This window comes from Salarias fasciatus, chromosome 1 (genome assembly GCF_902148845.1).
Source record: "Salarias fasciatus chromosome 1, fSalaFa1.1, whole genome shotgun sequence".
Lineage (NCBI taxonomy): Eukaryota > Metazoa > Chordata > Actinopteri > Blenniiformes > Blenniidae > Salarias > Salarias fasciatus.
The window spans coordinates 5,944,394-5,971,488 of NC_043745.1; the positions used below are offsets into that span (position 1 = coordinate 5,944,394).

General features: G+C 45.1%; 1 protein-coding gene across 1 annotated transcript in view; it reads left to right on the forward strand.

Moving 5' to 3' along the window:
- The first annotated feature begins 228 nt into the window (after positions 1 to 228).
- Positions 229 to 27,095, forward strand: part of chsy1 (chondroitin sulfate synthase 1) — a 49,412-nt gene continuing 22,545 nt past the window's right edge. The window contains exons 1-2 of the mRNA XM_030092274.1: positions 229 to 524; positions 4,133 to 4,628. Of these exons, the coding sequence (XP_029948134.1) occupies positions 229 to 524; positions 4,133 to 4,628 (792 nt within the window). The remainder of the gene's footprint in view (positions 525 to 4,132; positions 4,629 to 27,095) is intronic.

Below are 27,095 nucleotides of genomic sequence, written 5' to 3' on the forward strand. Positions count from 1 at the left end.
TGGATGAGCAGCGGGGAGCGGCGACACGGCGGCCGGCACGGTGTCTCCAGGTAGCGGTTCAAGGAGACTGCTGCGATGCTACGTAGGCATCTGGAAGAAAAGGGCTTTTCTACCATGAGAGAGTGTGTGTGAGCGACCCGAGGCTCTTTATTTATTTTAATTTCTTACTTTATTTTTTAATATTTTCCGGGGACACAGCGAGGGCAGGACGAGGGGAAGTTTTGGGGAATGGCAGGTCGAAGTCGAAGAGCATGGTTTAGTGTTCTGCTGGGATTGGTGGTCGGCTTCACGCTGGCTTCCAGACTCATCCTCCCCAAGGCCAGCGAGCTGAAGACGGCCGGCCACAAGCGGAAAGTCAGCGCGGCCGCCTGCGGCTGGAACCCGGCGCTCCGCAGGGAGTACGGAGGGGCGCTGAGCGGTCCGCCTGCCACCGACAAGCCGGAGTCCCGCTCCGACAGCTTCCTCTTCGTCGGTGTCATGACCGCGCAGAAGTACCTGGACAACCGCGCCGTGGCGGCGCACAGGTATGTGATGGAGCCCGGGAGGAGCGCTGCCTCCGCGGGGAGCGAGCCTCCCGTTAACCCGCTAACCCCCCTCTGTCTGTGGCCCTCCCTCACCCCCTCTCTTCCAACAACATCCCTTTCAATTCTGTAATCATTTATACAAAATATCTCAAAATAATTATTTGCTTCCCACTTTTTCCTTCTATTAAAATTGAAAAAAAAAAATACATGCAACTTCCTATAATGGTTAAAGAGAGATGGAGTTGAATATTCTTGTAATGGAATATACACATATATCTATAACTTTCATGTTTTAAATAAGTCAACTCTAACTTGATTTAAGAACTAGTAAGACGTTTGGAATCAAGACAGGGATTAAACTAGGGTTGTCAAACATAAGGCCTGTGGGCCAGAACTGGCCAGCGAGTTGCTCCAATCTGGCTATCCAAACCACCAAGAGCCATCTTTGCTTTAAAAATTTCAATCAGATTAATCACAGTGATGCTCTGGATTAGTTTCAGTTAATCAGGATTAAATGTAATTCTTCTTTAATCTATGTTAATTGTGTTTCATTTTGCGCAAACAAACTCCTTTAATTCCTTTTCTCAGCCAAATATAAAGACACACTGGCTTGTTGACATTGTTGTAGACGAGAGCTGACCGCTCCTTATTCACAGTGTTGCCTGTAACTAATAACAGTCAGCAGAATCCCTGAGTAGTGTACGCTTTGCATTAATGAGGTATTTTAAGCTGGAAGTGATCCGGTGAAACTGTTTCCTGCAGAGTCTGCATCACGCTCTGAGTTGGTCGACTGTTCTGTCTTGGTTTTATTGTACTTGAATGTGCTGTTTGGTTGCTACTGGATCGATCGCCCAGTTCTGTGATTTTGAGTCATTCTGCACTGCAGATGGGTTAATTGTGTTAAAATTTTTGATCAGATTAATCATGAAGATGAATTAATCTGTTAACGCGTCAGTTTTGACAACCCTGAAAAACCAAGTATTGAGTTTTTAATACAGTTTGTCAAAACATGCAGAATGCAGCAGCTATATGAGACAGGTTTTTCGACATTTTACTGTTTTACTGTTATTGTTCAGAAAGCTTCATTATCATGGTACTAATTGTGAAACATTTTGGGGGAAAAAAGACTTTTTTTTTTCAATTTCCACTCGACACCACAATCAAGAAAAACTTTCAAGTTTACATGTAATGGTTATTTTTTGCTCTGTTTTCTCAATCTAGGCTACTCAAAATGACTGTGTCATTTTCTCCATCTGCCAGAAAAAAAAAAATCAGTGAAATGTTATTGGAAAAGCATCAACAACTGTAGTATTTGTGAGGCGCTGCTGGTGGGAACAGCACATGTGCGCAAAAGGGGGAGGAATCCCAGCATGCCCCACTTATGTCCACTTACATTTGGGTCAAAGATCAGAAAAGAGCACGAAGACATCGCCATCGTACATGTGCGTCTGTATTAATCACAGGACGTGTCGAGATACTTTATCGTTGTCACACCCGTCATATTTTCTACTGATATCGTTCAGCCTTAATAGCTGCAAATGACGTGTGTTCCTGGAAGGTCACCAGAGCTCAGAACCAGCCATGAATCCAAACACAAGAGGCATTCAATGGAAAATAGAGGTTTTAACCCAGCCAACGCAGATGAAATTATTAAATATCTGACTTGAATTTCATAAACTCCAGATTTGGTAAATGTAACAAAACTTTCTGTAAACATTTCTCAGCTGTTTCTTCCTTGTGGCTCCTGGTTCATCCAATCTGGTAGAGAGTTAGTAAAAGCATCTCGGTAGTCTGTGAAGGCTGCAGACCTCTGTGTCTGTCATTCCAGCTCTCCTGAATGATTGAAATGCTTTAAAAGGAACATTTTCTGGGATGTTTACAGACATGTTTGGAACCACGGCGGTAAGCCGTATATATCCTTCAAAACATTCCTGTCAGTCCAGACCCTTTCTGTCACGCGTGAGAATGTTGTCGGAATTTCAAGAGAATGTAGCACAAGGTCTGTTCTGCTTTTATGAAGCGCCACACGAAAAAAACAGCTTTACATGGAACGTTCAAGCCGAGCAGATGCTCTGGGCCTTTTCAGAAACGGTCGCCGTTAGATTTTAGATGTTTAACGGAACCCTGAGACAAGTCCTGTGTTGTCTCCCGACTGCAGCCTCCTGAGGTCCTGACGCTGTTTCATACAGCGGGGACACGGAGCGCCGCGCCGCGCGACGTCCTCTCATCCTGAATGAAAACTGTGTGTGTGTGTGTGTGTGTGTGTGTGTGTGTGTGTGTGTGTGTGTGTGTGTGTGTGTGTGTGTGTGTGTGTGTGTGTGTGTGTGTGTGTGTGTGTGTGTGTGTGTGTGTGTGTGTGTGTGTGTGTGTGTGTGTGTGTGTGTGTGTGTGTGTTCTTGTATTTCTATCCTTGTCGGGGCCAAATGTCCCCACAAGGATAGCAAAACGTGGAACGACGTGCCTTGTGGGGACCTTTTTCCGGTCCTAAGTAGGAGAAACAGTGTTTTCTTGACCATGTTGTTGTTACTGAAAAAAGTAAAAGTGCAAAAACATTTCTTTAGGGTTAGGCTTTGTTGTGGTGTGGGTTAGGGTTAGGGTAAGGGTCAGGGTTAGGGGCTAGACATGAATGGGAGTCAATGGACGGTCCCCACAAGGATAGAAATACAAGACTGTGTGTGTGTGTGTGTGTGTGTGTGTGTGTGTGTGTGTGTGTGTGTGTGTGTGTGAGAAACTGGCACGTATGCAGCAGTGCGGTGTCGTGTTGACAGCACGGCGTTGGTATCCACGTCTGCATCCGTTTGGCGGCGTCTCTTTCCTTTTAATTAACGCAGCTGTCCGCACTCACTTTACCGGCACTTCTGATGTTCACTGACCGGCGTGCGTGTGTGTGTGTGTGTGTGTGTGTTTGTGTACATGTAAAAAAAAAAAAAAAAAAACGCGTGTGAGAATTGTCTTACACAATCTGAGTTTTATCCTCTGAAGCTGAGTGGGCTGGAGCTTCCAGCCTTTACTCTGAACATCAGTCATTTTCATTTAAAGGGGACATATAATGAAAAAAATCACTTCTGTACTATTTGGCCTCTGAGCTTTTTCCCTTTATATAATAAAACCGCCCTTTATTCACTGTTGAGAAGACTGCCTGGCTGATTTAATAGTTGGGACATTCTGTATAGCTGGATAAATCTGAGCTGAAATGCAAATATTTATGATCACGAGGACATCCTGAGGTGAAAAAAGGTCAGAAGATGTTCCTTGATTTAAAAACAACAAACAAAAGCTTGATTTTAGCTGTGTTTTGGAGAATTTGTTTTAATGTTCAGTCTTGATAGTAGCTCTATTAGTACATAAATACAACATTAACCAAAGTTTTAGTGATAATAGCAAAATGATAACATCTTAAAGTCACTCTGTGGCACCATATTAATCTAATTTTGGAGAAAGTAAATCTAAAAATGTTGGCGCTGCAGGTCAGTGATGGGCACGAGGTCTTCGTGTTCTTAATACTCCCAACACATCTGATTGTAATGTGTAGTTTGTCCTCTGGCTTCCTGACACTAAATCCAGCCTGTGTGTGTGTGTGTGTTTGTGTGTGTTTGTGTGTGCTGCAGGACGTGGGCGCAGACGATCCCGGGCCGGGTGGAGTTTTTCTCCAGCGAGGGCTCGGACACCTCCATCCCCATCCCCATCGTGGCCCTGAAGAACGTGGACGACTCGTACCCCCCCCAGAAGAAGTCCTTCATGATGCTGAAGTACATGCACGACCACTACCTGGACAAGTACGAGTGGTTCATGCGGGCGGACGACGACGTCTACATCAAGAGCGAGAAGCTGGAGAACTTCCTGCGCAGCCTCAACAGCAGCGAGGCCATCTTCCTGGGCCAGACGGGCATGGGGGCCCGGGACGAGCTGGGCAAGCTGGCCCTGGAGCCCGGGGAGAACTTCTGCATGGGGGGGCCGGGGGTCATCATGAGCCGCGAGGTCCTCAGGAGGATGGTTCCTCACATTCGAGAGTGTTTACAGGAGATGTACACCACCCACGAGGACGTGGAGGTGGGCCGCTGCGTCCGCAGGTTCGCCAAGGTCCAGTGCGTCTGGTCCTACGAGGTAAGATCGTCTGAAAACACCGCTTCATGACCCCTGGGTCTGTTCCCGGGAACGTCCATGTGAAGGTGTTCACATGAATTTAAGGATGGAGCGGTTAGATTGTGACGGTCAGAGGTGCGAATCAGCATGAACGGCTGGTTTTTAGAAACGGTGAGGCCTGATTCAGTCCACACACACATTTCAAACATGGGAAAAAAGCCATCTAGAACCGGTGTGAAGCAGACAAGCTGTGAGGTGGAGTCACAAGGGCGACGTGGAGCATCCAGATCGCATGTTGAGCTGAAATGTGGGATTTAAAGAGATTCCAAGGGCTGGACATTCAGTGTGACCGACTGTGTCCATCAGTGGGGAAACGTAAAGCAGCTAACTGCAATAACTATAGCATCTTCACATCTCTCTGCTTTAAAATGTGATTAAATACCAAGTGATTCTTTATCCATTTGTATTTTCATCCTAAATTAAACAATATTTTTTCTTCCACATTCAGTTTAAACTCTTGTGGTGAATGTCTCAAAGTTTTGCTCTGTAATTAGACATCATGGCATATTTAGTCTGATGAATCAGCTTCCTGAGGAGTTACTTTCAAGGCTTTTTGTTTTCCACCTCAATTCATGGCTGCGTCTTAAAATGCTTTTCGCTCTTGTGGCCTGGTGGTTGCAGTATAAAGAACTCACACCCTCTGTGGACAGGTGACAGTCAGATTAAAGGTGTCTTGTCTGCCGTACAGTCCTGCTCCTGCCTTGAATCCATGCAGCGTTGACAGAGCAGCAGTGCTATTGATGTCCCGAAGCAGCTCGACTGGTTGTTGTGACTTGACCCGGCTTGTTATGGTTTCACGTTGCGTCGAGTGAGAAACTGATCGAAAGGTCACCAGCTCTTTCACTTCCGTTGTTTTTCAACGAGTCGTACAGGCTTTGTGCCGCTCCGATCGCTGCTGGAGATGACGTCCGGTCGTCTCCTCCACGCACGGAGCCGGCCTATGAGAGCGGCCCGCAGAATGTGAGGCAGGCGCCAAACTACAACCGATCAATGCTGCCTCTCATTCAGCAGAACAAAGGTGCTCCGAGCCGTGGAGAAAGAGGCTTCCTGGAGGCTGGCGGCTGAAAAGAAAGTGGGCTTAAGCTTGAAGCTGCTGGTTTCAAACAGAGAGGCTGCAGGAAGACACAGTGTGTGATAAAAATTAAGATTTGATTCAGAGCAAGTGGGGCCAGACCGTGAAAATAAATATAAAAGCCCGACTTTTCAGCGCTAATTCAAAGTGGCCGCCGCAGCAGCCCCACGTTGGGAAACCAGCACAAGCCCGCGAGTCTCAGACTCTTCCCCGGCATGTCTAGACACGGCTGTGCTGCAGACCTGCCGACTCATATGACCAGTGTTCACATGAGTCGGCCCCCTTTGAAACTAATGTCAATTACACAGCAGCGTGGAGTTTTAATGAAGTGACTCGATGATATAAAAAGACAATCTTATCGCCGTGTTGTGAAGGCGCTCAGTTTCAGCATGTCTGGCTGACTCACTGAAGCCATTTGGCTCGTGAGAGTAGATCTGAAGCTGCCATCACAGCACCGCTTTGACAGTTAAGACCTTTGTTCTGTTAAAATGACTTTTTCCCTCCATGTTTTCAGAGCAGTTGTCCAGAACGTTAAATGCGGGGTGTAACGACGGCACAATTCAACCAGAGGAAATGCAGATGGATTTACCACACAAGTAAAAATAGGCATTTGTTACCCTGATTCATTGTCTTATTTGACAGATGATTGTCTTCTTTATTCGTGTGTCTTAACTCAGTCTATTGGAAGTGTCCAGTACAAACATAGAAATAAGTGTGACGGAAGCCTCAAGACAGTGAGGACAATTCAACCATTCCATCCTATTATGAAAAGACAAAACCAACGGCATTGTGTCAACAGCAGTTGATCCATCTAAAATACAAGAATTGCCACTGAATGTTGGCCTACAGGCTCAGTCGGTCTTTAGTCATCTATGGCTTGAACGGTCTGTTGTGTTTTGGTCCGATATGACGCACAGGGCGGCGGTGGCTTTCCAAGTTCTCTGTCAAGATCGTTACATGCTGTGCCAAAATGTTCGGGGTCATCAGATATCTGAAGGATGTGTTGTGAGATGACATGAAACACAGTCGCTCAGACAGTGATTGAATGAAGCCTTTGCCTTTAGATTTGCTATTAATAACCATCCTATTGTTTCCAAACAAGTTGAGTTTGAATTTCTTGTGGTACTGGAAGAAACCCAGGAAGCATGTGGTGGAGCGCGCCGATCACAGCTGCTGCTGTCGGCATCGCTGCAACGTGTCGTTACACATTTCTGGAAATGCAGATTGAAAGAGGGACCAGATAATGTGTGTATCAGTTGTTTACACAAAGGCAGCATATCATGAGTTTACATGAGGAGTCCTGCTAGAATGTATTTGTGCCGTCTCATGGTCATCTGCTCAAAGGCGCCCGGGCAGTGATTGGAGCAGGTGCCGCCGTGATGTTAGTAGCTGTTTAGACTACAGTGAGACTCCAAGCTTTATATTTGATGGTCATGTTTTGAAACCAGATGGTGATGCTGACCCAGAGTATGCTTTACATGTTTGTTGCCATAGTAACCATGTACCACCGCAGTGATGGACAGTCGCTCGCTGTGGAAGAAACAGTCTCTCAAACACAAGAGCAGCAGCTCGACAAAAAGAGCTCTATATTTAGAAGCGGAAGGAATGGTTATTTTGGTTCCGTCGCCATGGCAAAGCCTCTCTGGGTAAAGGGGCCGAATCCAGCGGGCGTTTCCAGAGTGGCAGGAAACCCCGGGCCGGTCCCGACCCAGAGCTCAGAGGCTCAGGCCAGCCGCTGACGAGGCGTCACACTTTGAGCATATCCATTCAGTTCTATAAAGATGAGTCAGCAACTCATTAAAACTCTTCTGCACATATGTTTTTGTGTCTAAATGTGAACTGGTGTCACGACAGTTAGAGGAAATGTGCATAATTCTGATTGTGTGATAAGTTTGCCTAAAAAGTCGGGGATTTAGCTTCATCTCAATAGTTGAATGTTTTTTTGTTTAGTTGCTAGCGTGATGTGCCGATACGAGCAGGAGGAATGAGACAGAGTCCAGTGCTGCTTCCTCACATCTGAACCTTCTTATTCACTTTGTTGATAACAACTTTTTTGTCACTGCTGTGAGAAAGACTTTGAAACGAAAAGGGAGATGTCTCTGACTGAGTATCCAGTAGTAAAATACAATTAAATGCAGTGTGTGTTTTTGGTGACAGACTTTTGATACATTCATCTTCTGGATTTCTTAATTCACATCGGGTCAGGGTGACGATATGGAGAGCAAAGACGCTCAGGCGTCCATGACAGTCTCACTGATCAGTAAGTTATCTGTTGTCACGGACGGTCGAGCGACATCAGGAAAGCTGAGCCGTGCTTTTTGAATCAAGCGTCCCAACATGTTCTACCTGAGCAGAGTCTGCTGCCTCTGGCCGTCCGTCACGCTGCTGAGCCTCTCCTTCCTGTGTGCGTGAATCGCAGCTTAGCCTACTGCACGCAGTGTGCTCCCTCACCAGATCTGTACCTCCTCACTTTGGCAGACCGCTCACAGGCCGAGTGTCTTCACACGAGCTTGGCTCGCGGCCGTCACCATCCGGATCGGCTCAGCGGCGATGACGAGAAAGCGCCCTCATGATGTCGCAAGAGGTGGCTTTCTGTTTCCTTTTCTCGAGGCTGCAGGCGCGATGCACGTCATGTACATGTTGAGACATCGCGTAGCTGCATGACTGTGAGTGACTGGCGTGTGTCACAGGTTTCCCTGCAGGGACGGGACTCATCGGGCGACTTCACTGGTTTCCGATGTCCTCTGACTTACTGGATGGGGGCTTTTCTGGCTTTGCGCAGCCAATAGAGCGGTGGCTTGACTCAGGCTTTTTCTTGCTGACTACAGTTCAGCACGGAGACACATGTTTATTGTTGGAGACGAGCGATTCAAATTGAAAACTGCTGCACGGACTGCTCCGTGTCAGTGTTCGCTCAGCTCCAGCTCCCCTCACAAGCTCAGAATAAGCTGTGTTAGGGAGTGCACTGACCCATAAGTGCTTTTTCACTGTCAGTTTCTCAGCTTTTTTTCTTAAACTGCCAGAAGATCAACGACTCCTCCTCATGCTAGACTAGTACACAGGAAGTCCTCGCCGCCCACACTCCCATGTGCGATGCCTCAACTTGCTCTTATCTCTTCTCGACTGTTGTTTCTCTCCCCAACTCCAGCTCTCCTCCTGCCTTGTCGCACATTCTCTCTCAGCACCGCTCCTTTTCACTCTCCGGAGACTCTGGAGGTAGTTTTCTGCTCTGTAATCCCAGCGCGGTGCTTATTATAGTGATTCTATCGAGACGGTTCCACAAGCAAGACCTTACATTAGGAGCTTGATGGGAATTGTGGCTTTTGTTGCGATCATGGTTTCAGCCAATCTGCGACGTGTGGGAGGAAAAAGTCTCAATATCGTTCGCCATTGTGAAAACTGATGAAGTATGGTGACTGCGGTTACTCTGACTTATTGAATTAAAAAAAAAAGACATCTGATTTGGTGCTTTGTCTATTCTGAAAACAATGTTTTTAATAGCTCACAGAATTCTCAGCCGAGAGTCTGTTTCTTCTGTCCTGATAAACACTCAGCAGTCGCTACACTCATCACACTTTGCTGACGCATCATAGTTTTTGGTCATAATGGTGAGACATGTCTGTGTCTATTAATTAGATTGTATTCAGTGATTCGGCTGCATTGAACTGCGTCAAACTGTGTTAATCAATTTAACTGGGTGGTGAAAACCTCTCTGGAATACGGATCGATTCCATACCACTGCAGCCAGCAGCCTTATTGCAGCTCAATGCCTTTTTTTGTGTGAAGTTTGCATGTTCTCTCCGAGCATGCGTGGAGTTTCTGCAGATGCTCTTTCTTCCTTGCTTATTCTAAAGACTGCTACATGTTGGATTTATTGGTGCCTGTAAAAGTGGTGACACATCCAGGGTGTGTCCCAACCCCAACGCTAACCTCGATAGCAATTTTAGCTTAAAGTAAGTGGGTGCTGAAGCTAGCTGGATGGATAAAGTAGCACGATGATGATCATTTTAATGGGTTTTGGGAGCTCGGCCCGTTTCTTTGTGCGTCTGTGTACAACCTGCTTCTTGTGTGTGCGTCAGTTTCTTCCAGCGGTGCTCCTCCAGCCCGGGGTGCGGTGAGCCTCATGTATTTTCAGACATTCTGTGGCCGTCGCTCAGTACGTCGGTTCTCTGTCTCTCCTCAGCAGCGCCTCAGCTCCGACTAAAAGTAGGCCCGGGGAGAGAGGCCCGACGAGTAAATAAATGTTTTTTTGCTTGTGACTCAAAAATAAACCAAACTGGGAGGCGGGAGTTCTGATTTAGCATGAATTATAGGCTCTGCAGCATGAAGTGCAGGCTCTGTGTGGCTGCAGCAACACTCGGATGCAGGACGGTGGCATTTTTGGACGGGCTTGAGTTCAGGAAACGGGAGATTGGACATGGCTTGTAGCAGGCACTGAAGCCAAAAAAGCTTTCATTACTCCTTCATATCTGATTTGGCATGGATGCTCTGCCTCCCTCAGGATGTACATTTCATCGTACCACCTGCTGTTTTCTTGTGATGTAAATTCTCCTTGCTCTTCGGGATATAGCTGCACTTCCTAGTGTTTTATGAGCTGCTACTCAGCTGTTTTTGTTTTTTTTTAATCTGTGCTACGTTATAAAAACATGTAATACACAATAGTGAGTGTTGGTGTTATCACTGCTATCTTGAGTCCATCCTCTGCTCACTGTATTCTTCAGGTCCTCTCTTACTTTTTCTTGAGGCTTTCATGAGGAACACTTTGAAGACTGTTTCGCTTTCGGTAAAACTAACCTCTGGGAGCACCTTGTACAGATATTTGTGGTTGTGTTGGTTGCTGTGAAGTCTCGTCATGTTTCCTCCGCTGTTCACTACAGATGTTCACAATGACTTGCAGAGTTTATCTGTTTGGAACCTGTCACATCTTGAAACCAAGTACTTCCGATTAGCTGACATGCTGTTTTTCTCCGTCACAAGTCCTCATCACAAGTCCCACATGTCTCTCTCCAGTCTCTGTCCCTTCAGAAACGATGCTTACTGAGGTCTTGCCATGCTTTTTAAAACCTCAGCTCCCATCTCCATGTAGGGGTCGAGCAACAGGAGCACTGAGGTTTAATGTGATTGACGTGCAAAGCGTGCACACAAAGTGAATCATCCAGTTTACTGAGTTCCGTTGCCTCACCTTGACACTATTTTTGCCATCAATTGTGTATTTGTCAGTGTCGTCACACCCCCACATTATTAACAATGCCATTGTTGAATTAAAAAATATGTGATGTTTGTTTTGTCTGTTTCATTGACTCAGACAGAACAAGTCCATCTGCGCTTTACCGGGGATTTGGTTCTTAGAAAATGCACGCAGACGCCAGGGTTGTTGTTGTTGGGTTGTTACTGTTTTCTTTTTTTCCAGTGTACCATCATGCTTTGCCGATGACACCCGCTATTATGAAGCAGTGGATACTTAGCATTCAGTCTCTGGCCATTAGCACTTTTTATCCGGTTTGGATGAATGGGACTGGATCTGAGGCGGAAGACGCCTGCTGCTTTTGTTGAGACAAACAGGTGCCGCCACTTAAGTCTGCTAAGTGTTGCTATGAGGGAACATCTCTGAGCGTCCATGCGGTGTCCCACTGATTCTGATCAAAAGCACATTTTAAAAGAATCCCTAATGCTTCAGCCCATCGGGGGGTCAGCTGAGATCAGGCACTCTGGCAGATGTCTCTGCACGGAGATCCGGTGGCCACAGCTAATGTTTTGTCTACAAATAAAGCGTTCCCCGCAGGACTTTGGCAGACTGAGGCAGGTGGACCTGGCGCTGCCTCTCCAGGGAGGCCTGTGCAATATGGCCCTCAACTTCCTGAAGGAAAATTTTCTTCTGAAGCCTCATGCAGTAATCTGCTGCATTTTGGGAACAAAGTTAAAGACCATATCAGTGCGTTGGATGGATTGATGTTGACACAGTAAAGAGATCTGACACTCACAGCATCAACACAAACTGAGAAAAACAAACTGGCAAGTGTATGTGTGTGTTCACATGTTTTAAGCCGAGACTGTCACACTCATGGTCAATCTGCTTTGTTTGTTTTTGTCAACTGATGGAGCTCGTTGATTTTTGGAGGGAACTAAGGTTGGTTGAAGATTGTTGGTCAGGGTGAAATGTGTTAGAAGTACTAGATACGATCTGGTTCTCATTTTTTTGATTACGCTGCAGTTTCCACTCATGAGGAAATTGAACATGACGGTCTAAATAATGTGAGTAGTTAAGATGAAGCCATCTGATTGGATGTTATCAGCCCCAACATGTTGAATCGGACAACATGGAATCATAATTGATCATTGGAAAATAATTATCAATTATAATTGATAATTATTGTCATATTGTAATATGAAAATGTAATGTAAAAATGTGAATTCTCATGTTTTATTTTTTAAAGTGCCAGCAGCCTTAAAGTTTTTTTTTTTTTTTTTTTTTACATCTATAGTTGTTGCTGATTAGCTGTTATTTCTACAATGTCTCTTTTTTCCCCCAATAATCATGCTGTTATACGAACATTTCAACGAATCCCCTGGTGTGACACTGTGACCTCTGAACTCTGTGCCCTGTGATGTTCATGCTCTGCACTCTGCAGCTCTGAGATGAGTCACCAGGCAGCTCTCATGTCAGTCCACCTCCTACTCCTCGTTACCCCAACCCGTCCAGCTTCAGGTTTTCAGCTCAGTGTTCTGTGCGCAGACCCAAACTCAGGCCCTGTTAACAAGAAGACATTTTCAAGGCTTTCATTGTGTTTCGGGTGCTAGTTTACAGGACAGCGGTGCTCAGAGTCACTGAACCCTATGGACAGTGCCGTCCAAAATAGTGAAGTGTCCATTAGTGTTGGGTGAATTTGACCTCCGTCAGATCGCTCATACTGTTGGAAACAGGTGGGGAAGAATAAGGTTTTGTTGTGTTCCATCGATTATAACTAGTTGAGTTTGTTAATGTTTTTTTTTAATGTTTTTTTTTTAATGTTTCCTTGATGTTTCTTGTCATGCCAGACTTCAGGCCTCCTGCCATCAGGACTGACACACTGTCATAGAATCAGTCGTCCACTTTTTGTTTCTGCAGCTTCTGTCTAAAATAGACTTAATGGGTTTTGTTCGCAGAGCGCTGACCCTCTTCTGGGACAAGTCTGAAACGTGGCTTGGCACTTCTGGTGGGAACACGAGGTGGTGGAAAACTAGAAGAGCGTGCCACATCCGCTGCTGGTGTAAATTAGGAGTTAAATGCACATTTGCAACAACCGTCTGGCAGCATTGCCAAGAGGAAGCAAAAACCCAATTTTTCACCCTGTCAGCCATCTCTGCACATTTGGATTATCGGCAGGCTCGAGCCAAGATCCTGATACATTTGAGATATTGAGCACTGAGATTTGGTGGATTTCTGTGTGGATGCATTAGCTAAAAAGTAGGACAGCTTTTGAAGTTCAGACTTAACCTGCACAAAGGCCAACTTTGACATGCTATCTGTTTAATTTTTGGAAGTCTATCCAGACATAATAAGTGGCTGTGGTTGCAGATTTGGGCATGGCAGCAGAAATGTGTACCATTATAGTTTTTCCTGCACGTAGTGCCGAGCTGCCAAACCTACATCCAGCTGTCTGACTGTGCAGTTCTGCCTGGCTCTCCTCCTCCTAACAGCTGCCCCATTGTTCTTTTCACTGACTTACTGACTCTGTTCCTCGCGGCTATCTGCATTCCCATCTCTCTGGTCTTATCCCATACGGTTTGAGGACTGTTGAACTCTGACGGTACCGTACACTCGGACTGAAATAACTCCAGTATTCAGTGACCACATAAAAGAGACTGCTGGAATCGCGTTAAAAGACTGGTGAGGAACGTATCCAGTGATAAATCTGTAGATTAGATTCAGACAGACTTTAGAGAAAGCTGAGAAATGTCATTGCTGTGCTGGCATCTTGTCGGGAAAGTATGAAATTAATATTTTGCATGGGGGTTGATGCTTCTAACGTCTGTGGTGGTTCTTGCTTCTTGCTGTAATCCAGTGGTTTTCAAACTGCTTTTCTAAAAAAGGATACAGATGTCCTGTCAGGTCTTTAATTTGCCAAAACATTTTACCAGAGTGTGATGAATGAATATCATGAACCTCATGTTGGAAACCTCTGAACACTCATGCTCGAGTCCAGCATTATAAAAGCTTATTGCATATTTTGTTCTTGGTCATAAATTCTTGGTTGAATTTGAGTGTTTTGAGTGTGCAGGGATTTATGTTGAGAGCTGAACATGATCAGAGGTCGTGCCTGTGGAAATCAGCTTAATTAGGAAGGAGCTTGTATGGGGTGCACCACAGAACACAGCTGGAAGGGAACACACTCGATCGGCTGAATGCTACATTCACTAATCGCAGCCTGGTCTAGCAGGTAAATCATGACTCCTAACTAAAGACTGACTGGCATCAGCCAAGCACAAAGAAACACTTAGGGGTTCCCCTGCATCTGCTTTTGAATTAGTAATGTTCATTGTATCCTGTTCCCTCGTTAAGTATTAAAGCGCATTGACAATAGTTTTTTTAGCCTTTCCAGCCTCGGTCCAAACTTTGAGTTGTGTTGCTGCCATCAAATTCAAAATGAGCTCATATATTCATCAAAGTCCTGAATTTGATACGCTGTCCATGATCTCTCGTGGACGGACTGAGCTAGTTCATGGGATTTCAAATCCTTGCATCCTGTCCCAGCCTTTATTGGAATGCAGGCAGTTTAAAGAAAAAGAAAAAGTCACGATCGACTCTCTTTGTCCCTGAGAGAGACGGTGTGTGACAGTGTGTCTTCCAGCTGTCTGGTGCGTCACCACCATCCAGTGGGAGTCTAAGTTTGCTTTAGAGTGAGCAGTCAGACATCGACAAGTAACATCAACCCGAGGCTGAAAGGCCTCTGATGAGTTGCAGATGCCGGATGTTGAACAGTCTCCTGTCAGTAGTCAATGTCACACTTTGATTACAGGCAAACAATACCCCGACGACCAAACAAGAGAAGCCACAGAGGCAGAGCGTGCACGAGTGACTGTGCACATGATCCCACCACCACTCCGAGTACAGATGCTCATTTGTACATATTTTGGTTTTAAGAAATGTGCAGAGGGTGGATCGGGTTACTCTACAATGTTTAAAAGTGGAGAGTCATGGCTCGGAGGTGGTGTTGGTGGTATTGACTGTATCCTGGCCTGGTTTGAAGTAAAGTAGGTTATTAAGCCACGGCCTGGTGCTGCCACGATCAGAGCCTCCGCCGTCCAACTGGACGGTCCCTTCTTGCCTCTGCTGGGATTCCTAAGAGTCAGCTCTTTCCTCGCTCTCTGTCAATGACGCTAGTGGCTCTGGCACTCACTAATCCTCAGCCGTCCTCTTTTAGTCGCTGTAGAGTCAGATGGTGCTGGACTGAGGGCTGAGCTCTCCCTCCATTGTGAGGAGGTTCTGTCTGTTGGTATAAATGGGGAAATTCCGTCTCACTGACAACCCAGCTGGGTCAGTATCTGTCTATCTGTTTTTAAAGGACCCCTTATTTCATTCAGCAGCCGAGGATTGTGGGCTGCAATATTCAGTCAGCGGGCACCAAGCAGAGCAGGACGCTGTGCGGGTCAGTGGCGAAGAAGGATTAACACGATGAGCGAGTAGAAAGAATGTATTTCCAGCTAGATGGGAAGGAGCTGTGGTTGAAAGAAAGGTCAGGAGGAAGAATTCAGAATAAATTTAGGAAATTTGAAAAAGGGGAAGAGAGGAACAGGAAGGAGAAGACAAGTTGTAAAGACTGAAAGAAGTTGAAAGGAAAACAGTTTGAGAGTTTGGAAGGGAGACAAAGGCATGGAAGTTTGGATGGAGGTAATAAATTTGGGAAGTTTGTAGAGAAAAAACATTTTATAGGACTCATTTTCAGTATTAAGTCCAATAACCATTCATCTTTTTTCTTATGTAACTTAAAAACTGTTTTTTTTAAGTAAAAGGCAGCCTGCACCCTGAACTGTTCCCCAGTTGATTAGCAGAGTGAAGTTTATCTAAATCATGTCTGTCTGAAAGCGAAAACTGCAGCCTGGTGAATGGCGAAGACAGAAATACCAGCAGTCTGCTTTAACAGCTCTGTGGGAGTCGGTAAGCGTACAATTAGAGTGGAGTGGAAGAGGGTGGTGTATGAAAGGAAAACAGGAACCCGGCCTGGGCACAGAGGAGGAGCGTGGCTCGCTCCTCGGCTCGCTCTCCGTCTCTTTCGGCTCAAACGCAGCCTGGGGTTTGGGAAGCAGCCTGGACAAAAGTTTTGGGATGAACCGGACACAAGAGGCCTCATAAAAAATAAAAATAAAACAAAAGGAAACACTTTTTTATCTGTGTCCTAAAATACTCCTGTAAATCTATTTATAAAGATGTGATCAGTAAGCAATGCACTTTGAAGAGAATGAGTGTACCTGCCATCCTTCTCAATAATTTACACAATCCATGGTTGGGAGACAAACTTCATCGCAGGGAAACCAATGAAGCTCAAAACAAACATTGCGGGTAGTTATCAGGTCGAAGGCAGAATGTTGGCCAGAAGCATTTTAAGTGGTGTCTGACAGCAGACACAAGGAGTAACGGTGTATATGAGGCTCTTTTCATATGAAATAACTCTGACTTGTCAACTGATGAGGTGCTTTGTTCATTCAGCATATTCAGAAACACATTTATTAGGAAGTGATTGTATTTAGTAAATGTCTCCTCTCTTTTAATTCACTATTGGCGTCAGTCTTTTAGACAAGTGAAGCACCTCTTCTGTTTGCCCTGTTCCTGTTTGACTTTGACCCAGCAGCCTTCTCCTTTTTCTTTACTGGCTCTCTCCAGCTTTCTGAAGCCATCTCAGTGTCGGCCTTCAACCAGTTTCTTTTCAAATAGATACGAAGCTAAACATACGGCAGCAGTCACTTTCCATGGAAGACGGTGAATTTGAGAGGGTGTTTTACCCAAAAATGTTTTACGTGATTTTTGAAAATTAAAGTTATGATATCAATGCTTTTCAAGATTTATAGAAGTTGTGACGTTGACCCGTGAAGCTGTTTGCATCACGCTGATCGTTGGACCAGACGTCCAGGCAGGCAGATCGATGGTGTGGAGGCTGTTGGTGTCTTTTAACACCACCGACCAGAAGAGTGGCAGCAGCGGTGGTCACCTCACATACCGCTCTCCATCATGTCTTCAAACCAGGATGATTAAAACCTTCTGGTAAATGTTCAATCCTGACCGACAGCCCAGCAGGGGGGGGTTCTGTGCCATCTGCTGATTACACAGTCGACCTCTGATCAGAGCCCGGATCTCTCTGCTGTGTGCCTCTTCTCACTTCTTTGCTTTTTTAACAAAGAAGATGTGAAACGGAGAGAATGATTCCAAAATGAGGTGCAGCTACTGACTGTCTTTTGTCACAGACATATTAAACTGGCTGTTCCTACTATTAATACCCACCAGCTGCTGTTTTGTAGGTCTGAAGCCTTTAAGTTTTTGAAACCACCACTCGAGGAGCTTTTTCTGTTGCTGCCCTGAAGTTGTGGAACGATCCACCACTGTGCATCAGACCTGCCCCTTCATTGTCCATTTTTAGAACTAATCTTAAAACCCATTTTTACTCCTCGGCTTTTAATCCCACTGGAGACTTTGCTCCTGTTTTTGCTGCCGTTTTAATGTCTTTAGCATTTGATGTTTTCAGGTTTTTATGCCTATTTGTGTACAGCACTTTGTTTCAGCTGTTGTCGTTTTTACAGTGCTATATATATATATAACATTGAGTTGAGTTCATTCAAACATGTTTTTTTCTTGTTCTGGGATTAGACTTGGGTCTAAATCTCACGGTTTTGCCCTCCATATGTTGTTAAATCTCCTTCCATCTTCCATCCGTCAGTCTCTGCTGAGATTGCGACCACTCAGCTGAGGCCGAGGCTGGGCCAGATGCCCGAGTGAGTCCCAGCAGAGACGATGTGGACAGATAAAGTGACGGGACTCCAGAGGGTCGGCGTCTCATGTGGCGAGGCGAGGACAGAGACTCGGCTCACACTACAGCCCTCTGTGACGAGATTGCGAAGACTTCTGATCCATATCTCTATTTAGCTGTATCTGTCATGGGTTAAGGAGACTACTACATCTTATTGGACTATTACATTCCTGTGCTAAATTGGACTGTTTTCATGTTGAGAGAGATGTTTGTCTGTTTCTGCTGGCTGTGGACGCTCTGCTGTGTGTTTGTGAGCTTTATGATTACACATCTGGTGGCTGTAACTGTGTGTGGATGTGTCATCAACAAAAACAGATGTCTTCGCAAACCCAGATTCTTCAACAACATCCACATTATACATGCACGTTGTTTGGCAATCACTTTTATGCATGACATGCATTTAAAATGAGACAGAAGCGAGATTTTGCATCATGCGCACCAGCAGCCCTGCAGCCTGGGACGCCAGCAGCGGGATCTCGCTCTGGAAATCTGCCACTTTGAATTCCAGCCGGAGCGATCTGGCTGAAGGGAAGTGAAGTAAAACACTCCAGCTCCTCCGTATGAGCAGTGGAACAAGCTAAAACATCGTGAGCATGTGTTCGGTAGTCCTGAATGTGTGAAGTTCAGAACCACGTGGCTGTGCGCTAATCTCCCCTCGAACTAATGCTCGTTATTATCTTAATGTTTTTAATTAGCGTAGGTCTCATTTTCATGCCGTTATTAAAATATTTTTAGCTAAGAAGGCATGTTTTTTCTTACTCGGTGGTAATGAAGCTGTTATACATGTGTGTATTTCAGAAGGTTCTGGACCAACTCCCACCAAACAGGCGTGTGTTTCCTTATGTCACCTTGAACTGGTGTTTGATCTTTGTCTTAATGCCTCTGTTAAGATATTTTCTGCGAAGGAGGTTCTGGTTTTTCTCTGGTTATCAAAAATGTTATCATGAGGTGTCCACATGAACTCTCCTGACCTGTTTCCAGCTAATTATGTGTGATTAAAGGTTCACTTCTGTGGGTCACACCTCCCTGTTGGAGGCCTCTTCCTGTAGTGTTGAGAGGCCTGATTGTTCAGAACGAATATTTTTTTCTTCCTTTCTTCAATTTGTATTCTGCTTGAATCGCCCCTCTTTTTCTGAACTGTGCTCTAGCAGTCATGTCTTTAAAACGTTGCTTCCGATTTCTGAATGAAAATCTTGTAGGATAGTTTCTTGGATCAGGGCAGGCTTTCAGTCCTGATCTCACAAAACGAGGACTCGGTTTGAGAGATCAAGAAAATACAGCCAACACAGGATTGAAGTTCTTCTCATGCCGAACAATTTCTACTTCAGGTGTTTGTTTAAAAGCTGGCAGCACTTGTTTAATCCATAATAATTCACAATGTGCTGGTTGAGATCAATGGGACATGCGTTGATATGGTTCTCTATCAAGGAAAACATACTAAATTTAAAAGATGTAACTACAAGCAGAGAGTGTTGTGTAAGAGGACAGTTGTAACAGGCTTTAGCTTTAGTTACATCTTTAGTAATTGACTTGTTTGCCATCCCCTTCATGAGTCTGCCACTTGCATAATTTAGTGACTCACAGTACAGTGTTAGTTTGTCTGGCCGGGTTCCAGGTGCGTGCATCATGCCTGGAATGTGAAATATGTTAGTTGTTCCAGAGCGGGCGTCTCAGGTAGTTGTGATGTGCCCCAGCTTAAAAGGCTTGAGGGTTTGATCTCTTCATAAATTATATCTCCTCGGCCTGCTTAGCATTCTGCAGCTTTCACCTCTCGGCCCTATTGCTTGTCCCCCCCCCCCATCCCGCTCTGCACATCAGCGCATCACTCAGTGTATGACTTGAATTGGATTAATTCATCAAGGTGTGTTTTGATGTCTTCTTTAGAATTGGAAGCCGAGGCCATTTCAGTGTCGCATGGGAGGAGGGGAGCGATCGCCGTGACAGCTTCTAATTAAGGCGTCGGCAGCTAAACAAACTAAAGGATCTGTCAAATCCATCACTGATTCCCTCCCGCCGTGTCTCATCCCATATACAATGCAGGCTTTCAGCCAGAGGAGATCCTAGCTCGGGGCTGAGGGCAGTGGTGCAGATCACACACCCAACGGGACAGGAAATGATCTTCAAACAGCAGCAGGGCCTGTGTGGAGAAGGCAAACTGATGAGATGCCACACAGCAGCCGTCGGGACCATTTCTAGATGGTCCAGGGATCTGCAGTAAAGTGGAAAGGCAGTTTTCTGATGTTGTGACTAGAAACTGTAAAATTACATTTTCCATGGAAAACAAAAAAAACAAACAAAACAAGCCTCCTAATGAGTTGAAGTGGCGTGACTGCTGCTCGGTCTGAACTCATGTGAACTGCTCGGACGCAGCTCTTCTCTCCCTGTCCTCAGGGCACTTCAGTCTCCCCAGCAGAGGAGCGGCTCCCCAGCAGATAAAGCAGATTTAAGCTCTGCTGCTGACATTGGCCTACATTGGGAGCAGCGCTATGACCAGTAAGCCATAATCCTGATCTGTCCATGTCAGGATGCATTTATCTGTCTGCACGTCCATCCACCCGTCGCTCATTATCCAGACCATAGGTGTCCAGTCCTGGTCCTGGAGGACCATTATCCTGGATCTTTCAATATTTCTCTGCTCCAGTGCACCTGAAGCTAATGAGTGCATCCTCATCAGGCCGTGCAGAAAGCCTTCAGCTGACCCGCTGTGCAGAAGCAGGACAGTCTGATAAAAAACCTGCAGGACGGTGGAACTTCAGGACGGGTGGTGAAACCATACCGAGAGCACAAAGTCACGTGCCCGGCCCGATGTGCACGAAGCAGCAGTCTGAACGTGCATTACCTGTTCTGAAATGTATATTTCTCTGTCATGTGTGTCAAAGAATAATGCTGCAGCAAAACAAATCTGATATATATTTTTATAGTAGCACTTAATACACTGTTGTATATTTTCTTTCTTCGGCCAACTTGTCCAAAAAACAGCACTGAAAGGCTGTTTGTGAGAAATCAGACCAGTAAGGCCAGATCTCTTCAGTGTGAGACAAAGACTGAACTGCTTTGTGACTGTAATTACATAATAATCATCAACAAGGACACATTATACCTCGATTATATGTGTTGCTCCAAAGCAGCCTAAAGGAGCAGCTCCTTGTCACCAGCTAATGTGAAACTACATGATTATGATGCATCGACAATTTCCAAACAACAACCCATCATTTCAGTGTGATGGTGATTATATATTACTGGGATGTTATTCTACTTAGTTTATAATCTTCTCATGAATGTCTGTTTCATTGTGACCATTCTAGAACTGAGCTAATGAAGATAAAACTGTCAGTCCTGCAGTGCTATATTGGGAACATAAACACAGCTTTATGGAGCACTTCTGCTGCAGAGTGGACTCAAACGGCCGTGCTGACAACCTTGTCCTCCCATCTGATGTGGAACTGAGATTAAAGCCGCTCCCGTCTTCTGGGGTTTTTCCATTAGGCCCGCCGCGGCGTTCCGGCACTGTGCAGAATTACGGTGACGGGCGAGTCCACGACGGCTCCGCCGCAAAGGAGAAACGCGTCACGCTGTGCTGCTGCGCTCTGTACAGGCAGCGAAGAAATCAATTTCTTTCCTTCTGTACTGTGTATGTAAACGTAGTAGTTTTTACGTTGATCTTTTTTTATTTGAATGTCTGCATCCAAAATGGATGCAAAACCTGTGACTTTCTTGCCTCGTAGCAGGTTGTCGTATTGTTAACAGTTTAGCCAACTTCCACTGTGTTAAACATTGGGGAGTTTTCAAATGATCATCACATGTTGAACTTGTGAGATTCCTCAGCTGATTCTTCAGGTAAACCTGTACATACAGGTGTGGTAAAGAGCTGCTGGTAATCTATAATTATCAGCAGATAAAATTATAATGCTCTTGGCGATTCTCAGTCCAGGTCATGTTTTAAGGTGCCTTAATGACAGAACTGTTGGAAATGACCTTTTTTACTATCTTGCCACGTGGTGCAGGTGATAGTGTTGGATGTTGAAGCGATTTTACAGTCAGCGGTGTACAGTGACCACTGCAGGTGTAGCTGCTCATCATCATCGAATATTATGAGCAGTTTTTGTCAGTCCATCCCCAAAAATTAACTCACAAATCAATCAATTTAAGACTAGTACTTCATAACCAAATATACTGCGAGACAGCGGCTGAAGTGTCGCGAAGAATTTATCGTCAACACAAAGACAGAGCCTTCACGTGTCCCTTCCTTTACTCATAAACTCCTGATCACTTTTTTTCAGTGGCACTGACCCGATGTGAACCTTTGGGAAGGGTGGGTAGACAGTCGTGACAGTATTCTGTTTTAATAGACGGTGGTAATACAACAAGTCAGACTCGTTATTTTCTGAATAAGACAGCTGAAGTAACAAGCAGGTAGCTTAAGAGCAGCAGCGTCTGGATCCATTCATCGTGCGCGATCCTTCATGACACCCATCACAATCAATCACAGCCGCGTTGTTGAATCTCCAGCATCCAATTAGAGCAGATTAGGTTGTAAGAGTCTTTCCCACCATGTGTTTCTTCTTCATAGATTATTCACAGAGGGGCTGTCACAATGCCGTGGCCTTTTACCTGTGCGCCGTCTGTTGCTTATGGAGGATTAGGTGCCGTCGGTAGAGCCAGTACTTCTGCTCCACCACCTTTGTCTGAGTTCATAATCAAGTACAGAGAAGGAGATGGGTCCTGGGTGTGGTCCAACAATTATGTCTTATCACAATAAAAAACATGAGAACAATACATTCAGTGCAACCAGCTATTCAAGAGATTTTCTAAATGAATAAAAAGTGTCGCACCTTCAGGGTGTGAACGGCTTGGTCTGCGCTGTTCTATATCTGTATGTCGTCTTTCATTTGAGAAGACTACCGTCAATGACTTTCTGAATTCGTGGAGAACTCTGAACTCTGCTCCGAAAATAAAGCAAATTTACTGATCTGCTTATGAAGCAAGTTTCGTCTTCGCCCATCCTTAACAGGGTTTCAGTTTCACAGTAATCACTGTATTTACATATCAGTGAGACCAGCAGGAAGTGGAGCAGTCATTTTGCCAACCGTGTTTGGGATGTCCACTCCAGGGGCTGGCTGACCTCGTCTCTGGCACGCTCATCCGCGCACGCCAGTCTGTTTACATGTGAGGCTCAAACTTTCTGGGAACCCGACAGCAAAGAGCAGTGCGGGATAGTCCAGCCGTGGAGGCAGAGACGGAAAGAAAACGGGACGGTCCTGAAAGAAAGCCTACCTCTGGAGTGTGTTGGTTTTTCCTGCGGTCTCTCACTCTGCTTTTCTGACTGTAGAGGAAAAAACTTTTGCTTCAGAGAAAGGGGAACCCTGCCAAACTGTTCATGGGTAAGTGTAATCCCAGCTGTGGAGCGGCATAGAAATGAATCTGCAGCTTCTGTAAACACTGCTGTCCCTGTAGGTGGGATTCCACCTCCCATTACTCAGCGGCGGCGCTGGTCTTCTGTCTGCCTGAGCGCCGCGAGAAGTGGAAGTGACGTCCCCCCATCATATAAAGCAAACAGCTAAATGCTGAACATCGCAGAGGAGCGGTATTTGTTGTGTAGAGAGTCTCTTAATCCTCGATCCGTGAGTGATTTCAGTACACCTCAGTTCCACCGTCTGCCAGCTGACCTTGGCGCTGGCCTCAGCCTCACTCCGCCTCTTTTCTCTGCTTCTTTGTTCTAGCTTATAAGCTTACTGTTCTTAGACATGTCCTTCTTAAATGGATTTAACTCTATAATGTTATACGCATGCGATTCGCTCTACTGCATCTTTCCAGGCTTTGTTTGTTGAACTGACCTTTAAAGGAAGTGGCAGCAGTGATTAATGTTAGAAGGATGATATGAATTTGAGGGATTTAAAGTGTGTAAAGCAGTGATGAGCCTGTATTGAGTTCATCACCTTGTGCATTGTAGTAATAACCACCAGCTGAATGATTATGAATGGAAAAAAAACTCCTGTGCAGTTGATTCAGATCGCTGCTGTTGGGCTCATTACTGGCACCATGAGCACATGGAATATATTTAGAACATATTTTCATCTTCTAATGCTGAGTAGTAAAGCTTTAGACCAGGAGTGCCGAGCTCTTTCTACTTTCATATACAAAAGAATCTGGTCTCAGCTGAGATGGACCGAACAGCAGACGAGCCTTCATCTACTGAGAACAGTTTTTTCTTTTAGTGCAGAAATCCCCTACAAGCCGGCCCGGTGATGTGACTGCTGGTGGTTCTCATTTGTTATTCTTACACTCTGCACAGGGCCGTATTGATCCCTGTTGGAGCCACAGGTTTGACAGCCCTGCTCTCGATGGCCTGTCACCTTATTGCATCCCTGACCTCTTGGCCTGGTATATTCCCCTGAGAGCATTTCAGTGAGTGGATGAAGCTCTGCCGGTCAGCCTGGGGTCAGCTTTGGTGACAAAAGGTGACCAAGCATTTGCTATTAAATCTCCCTGGCGAATAACCTTGGCCTCAAACATCTTTTAAACCACGTCTTTCTTTTAATGAAGGTTTTGCATGTTTGGGATTTTTTTGTGATTTCAGTGTTTTGACCATTTAAATGATCTTTGATATGATTTTACCTGTTCTAGTTACTAAAACTGAATTCTGTCAGCCGAGCTGAAAAAAAAAACAGAATGAAGAGACACTTGATTCAGTCATAACTGTAGCTGTAATCCATAAATCCCTGTAGTAGGTGCAGAGGTTGTTATGACTGGCTTTGTCCATGAGATCCATTGACGCTAATGCCATATCACTTATATAACATAAGAACGGAAGCTGTGGCTTAACTGAAGTAGTCACTGTCTGTTTCAGACCTATAGCCCCATGTAGACTTTATAGATGATTTAAGCTATCACAGGGAGCATGTAGGTTGTTTATGGCAAACAGGATTAGCATGTGAAATATTTATTCCCTCTTTTTATGGTTTTTCCACAGAATGCACCTTTCCCTTTAGTTTTTACAGGAAGTCATGATGGAAACTGGAACAGGGACTTTAGAAAGAGAAGAGAAACATGATACAGTAAATAACTATAAATGTGTCAGTTGCAAATGTTGGAAGGTCCTCTCCACCTGACTCTCTAGGTTTAACTTAAAGTTCTGTTGTTGTGGTGTGGTACAGAGTACACGTGATGGAATTGTCTATATTTTCATAAAACCAAACAGTTACATCCAAAAACTACAAATTAAAAAAACAAAAAGTAAAGGCAGTAATAATGATCCAAGATACAGGGACACGTTTAAAAACTCTGATAGTTGTTGAATCCTGCATGTTTTCACAAACTCACCCTGACACCACGGCTTTGTGGCTCGTTTTCTAGCAGCTAGCTCTCATGGCAGCATCAGTGAGATCTGATTCTCAGTGTTGTGTTCTGTCTGCTACTCTTAAGAAATTAATTTAAAAAAAAGGTTGAATTGTTTGTTTTCTTGGTGGTTTAGCAGCTGGATTGGTTCCTCTTTCGGGCAGGTTTTGGCCCTTGGGCCTTATGTTTGACACCCCCGCTATTGAACCAACCTATGTTCACATCAAAATCTCTTACAGTGAGATTTCTTATGGAGTCTGACATCCACCAAAATGTTCCACTTAGCATGAGATTATAAGTCCCAGCATGTGATTTTAGAGGTTTTAGCATGACTTTGACTGATGCTTTTCTTGGATCTGATCTTGGATCTTTAAGCACAGTTAGAGGGAGATAGAGTTTACTGCCAACCCTCAGCAAACTGCCTCCTGATCCACTTTTATCTCTGCAAACATTTACTGCCAGCCTTCGGTTCCCTGGGACGTTTCCTCGGAAGCTGTTACAGGTGCAGTACGGTCAGTAGTCCGAGCTGTTTGAAGTTACCACACGACAAAGCCGTATAAACTGATTTCTCCTCAGGAAAAGGATCCCTCATTGATTACTCGTCACGGCGTCTTGAGTGGACACAGACAGGCTCAGCGTTTCTTTCCGTCACCTGGTGGGAAACTACCCAGGAACATCTACATGTTGAGTATGTGGATAATTGATGACAAGCCTGGACTTGCTTCTGAATGCATAGGAAAAGCAGATTAGCTTTGGTCCAGCAGTCTGAATCAAAGCAAAGACACCAAGTCCTCACATGTCAGTAACACAGAGCACTTCCTCCACAGCGGGTTGTTTGATTCCCCATTCAACTAATTATCCCTCCACTTAAGTTACTGTTACACCGAGCAGAAGATTAGGCGCCGTTGTACTCAACGACGGAAGAGGAAGCAATAAAGGTATTCACGTGACTGTGAGTAAAGTTACTCAGACAGGAACCTGCTGCCTTTAGCGTTCCCAGAATTTCTCCACATTTCAGTGCCAGTAAACATCACAGAGTGCAGAAGCCACAGTTTATGTGCCTTTAGCTGGCAGATCAGTGTGAAAACATGAAGCTCTCCGGTATTACAAATCATCTTTTATGTATGTTGACCTAAGCCGCTTTTCTCAACTCCGGCAGTTTCCAAGGAAAAGGCCCAGGATTCTTCCTGTTGTTGACATAAAAAATTACAAATACAAGCAGGAAACCTTTACACGGGCTTAATGTGGATGCGGTGCAGGTTAGATATTTCCCAACATGCACAAGGAAGTCCAAGAAATGCCAGCACGCCTGAGATGAGAGCCTGAGCTGTAAACAAACTGCTGAACAATGAGGCCAAGTTAGCGGCATTACAGACAGGTTTGTGCAGGTTAGAGGGATCCATCAGTGTCTGTGTTATTGCACATTCCCCCCCATCCTGCGAGCGTGGGTCCGTCTCTCATCGCTGATTTAGATCAAAGTCGGGCTGCGACCAGGAGGGGAGCCCGACCTCTCTGCACACTTCAACAGCATGCAAGTACCTGAAGCTTTGCCCCGGCCTCCTCCTGTGTGTCTGTGAAGTGAAATGATGGCTTTTAAAATCCATCCACTCATTTCAAAGTGTAGGTTTGCTCTCATCCTTGCGGTCCACCTGTGATATCAAACCGTTTAGCTCTATAATGGATTGACTGACATTGCCATGCCGTCATGTGTTTATTTAGTCATGAGATTAGAAAATATATGAAGGTACCATGAAGTGTCGAAGGACAGCTGTAAATTAATCTTCCGGAGAAGTTTTCTGCTAATTCGCATGTTCTGCCTTAGTGTGATGTTCAGGTGCCGTGGTGATGCATCGGCGTCATACCAGAGCTGTCGGAATCGATCACGGCGGTGCCACTGAAAGGCAGCTCCGTTCAGAAGCTATGGTTAACTCTGCTATTATCAAAATATAAAAAGCAGACGTTCTTGAATTTTCTGCAGAGGCTCATTCTGGCCTCATCTGAAGGTTTTCGGGGCTTCTTAACGTC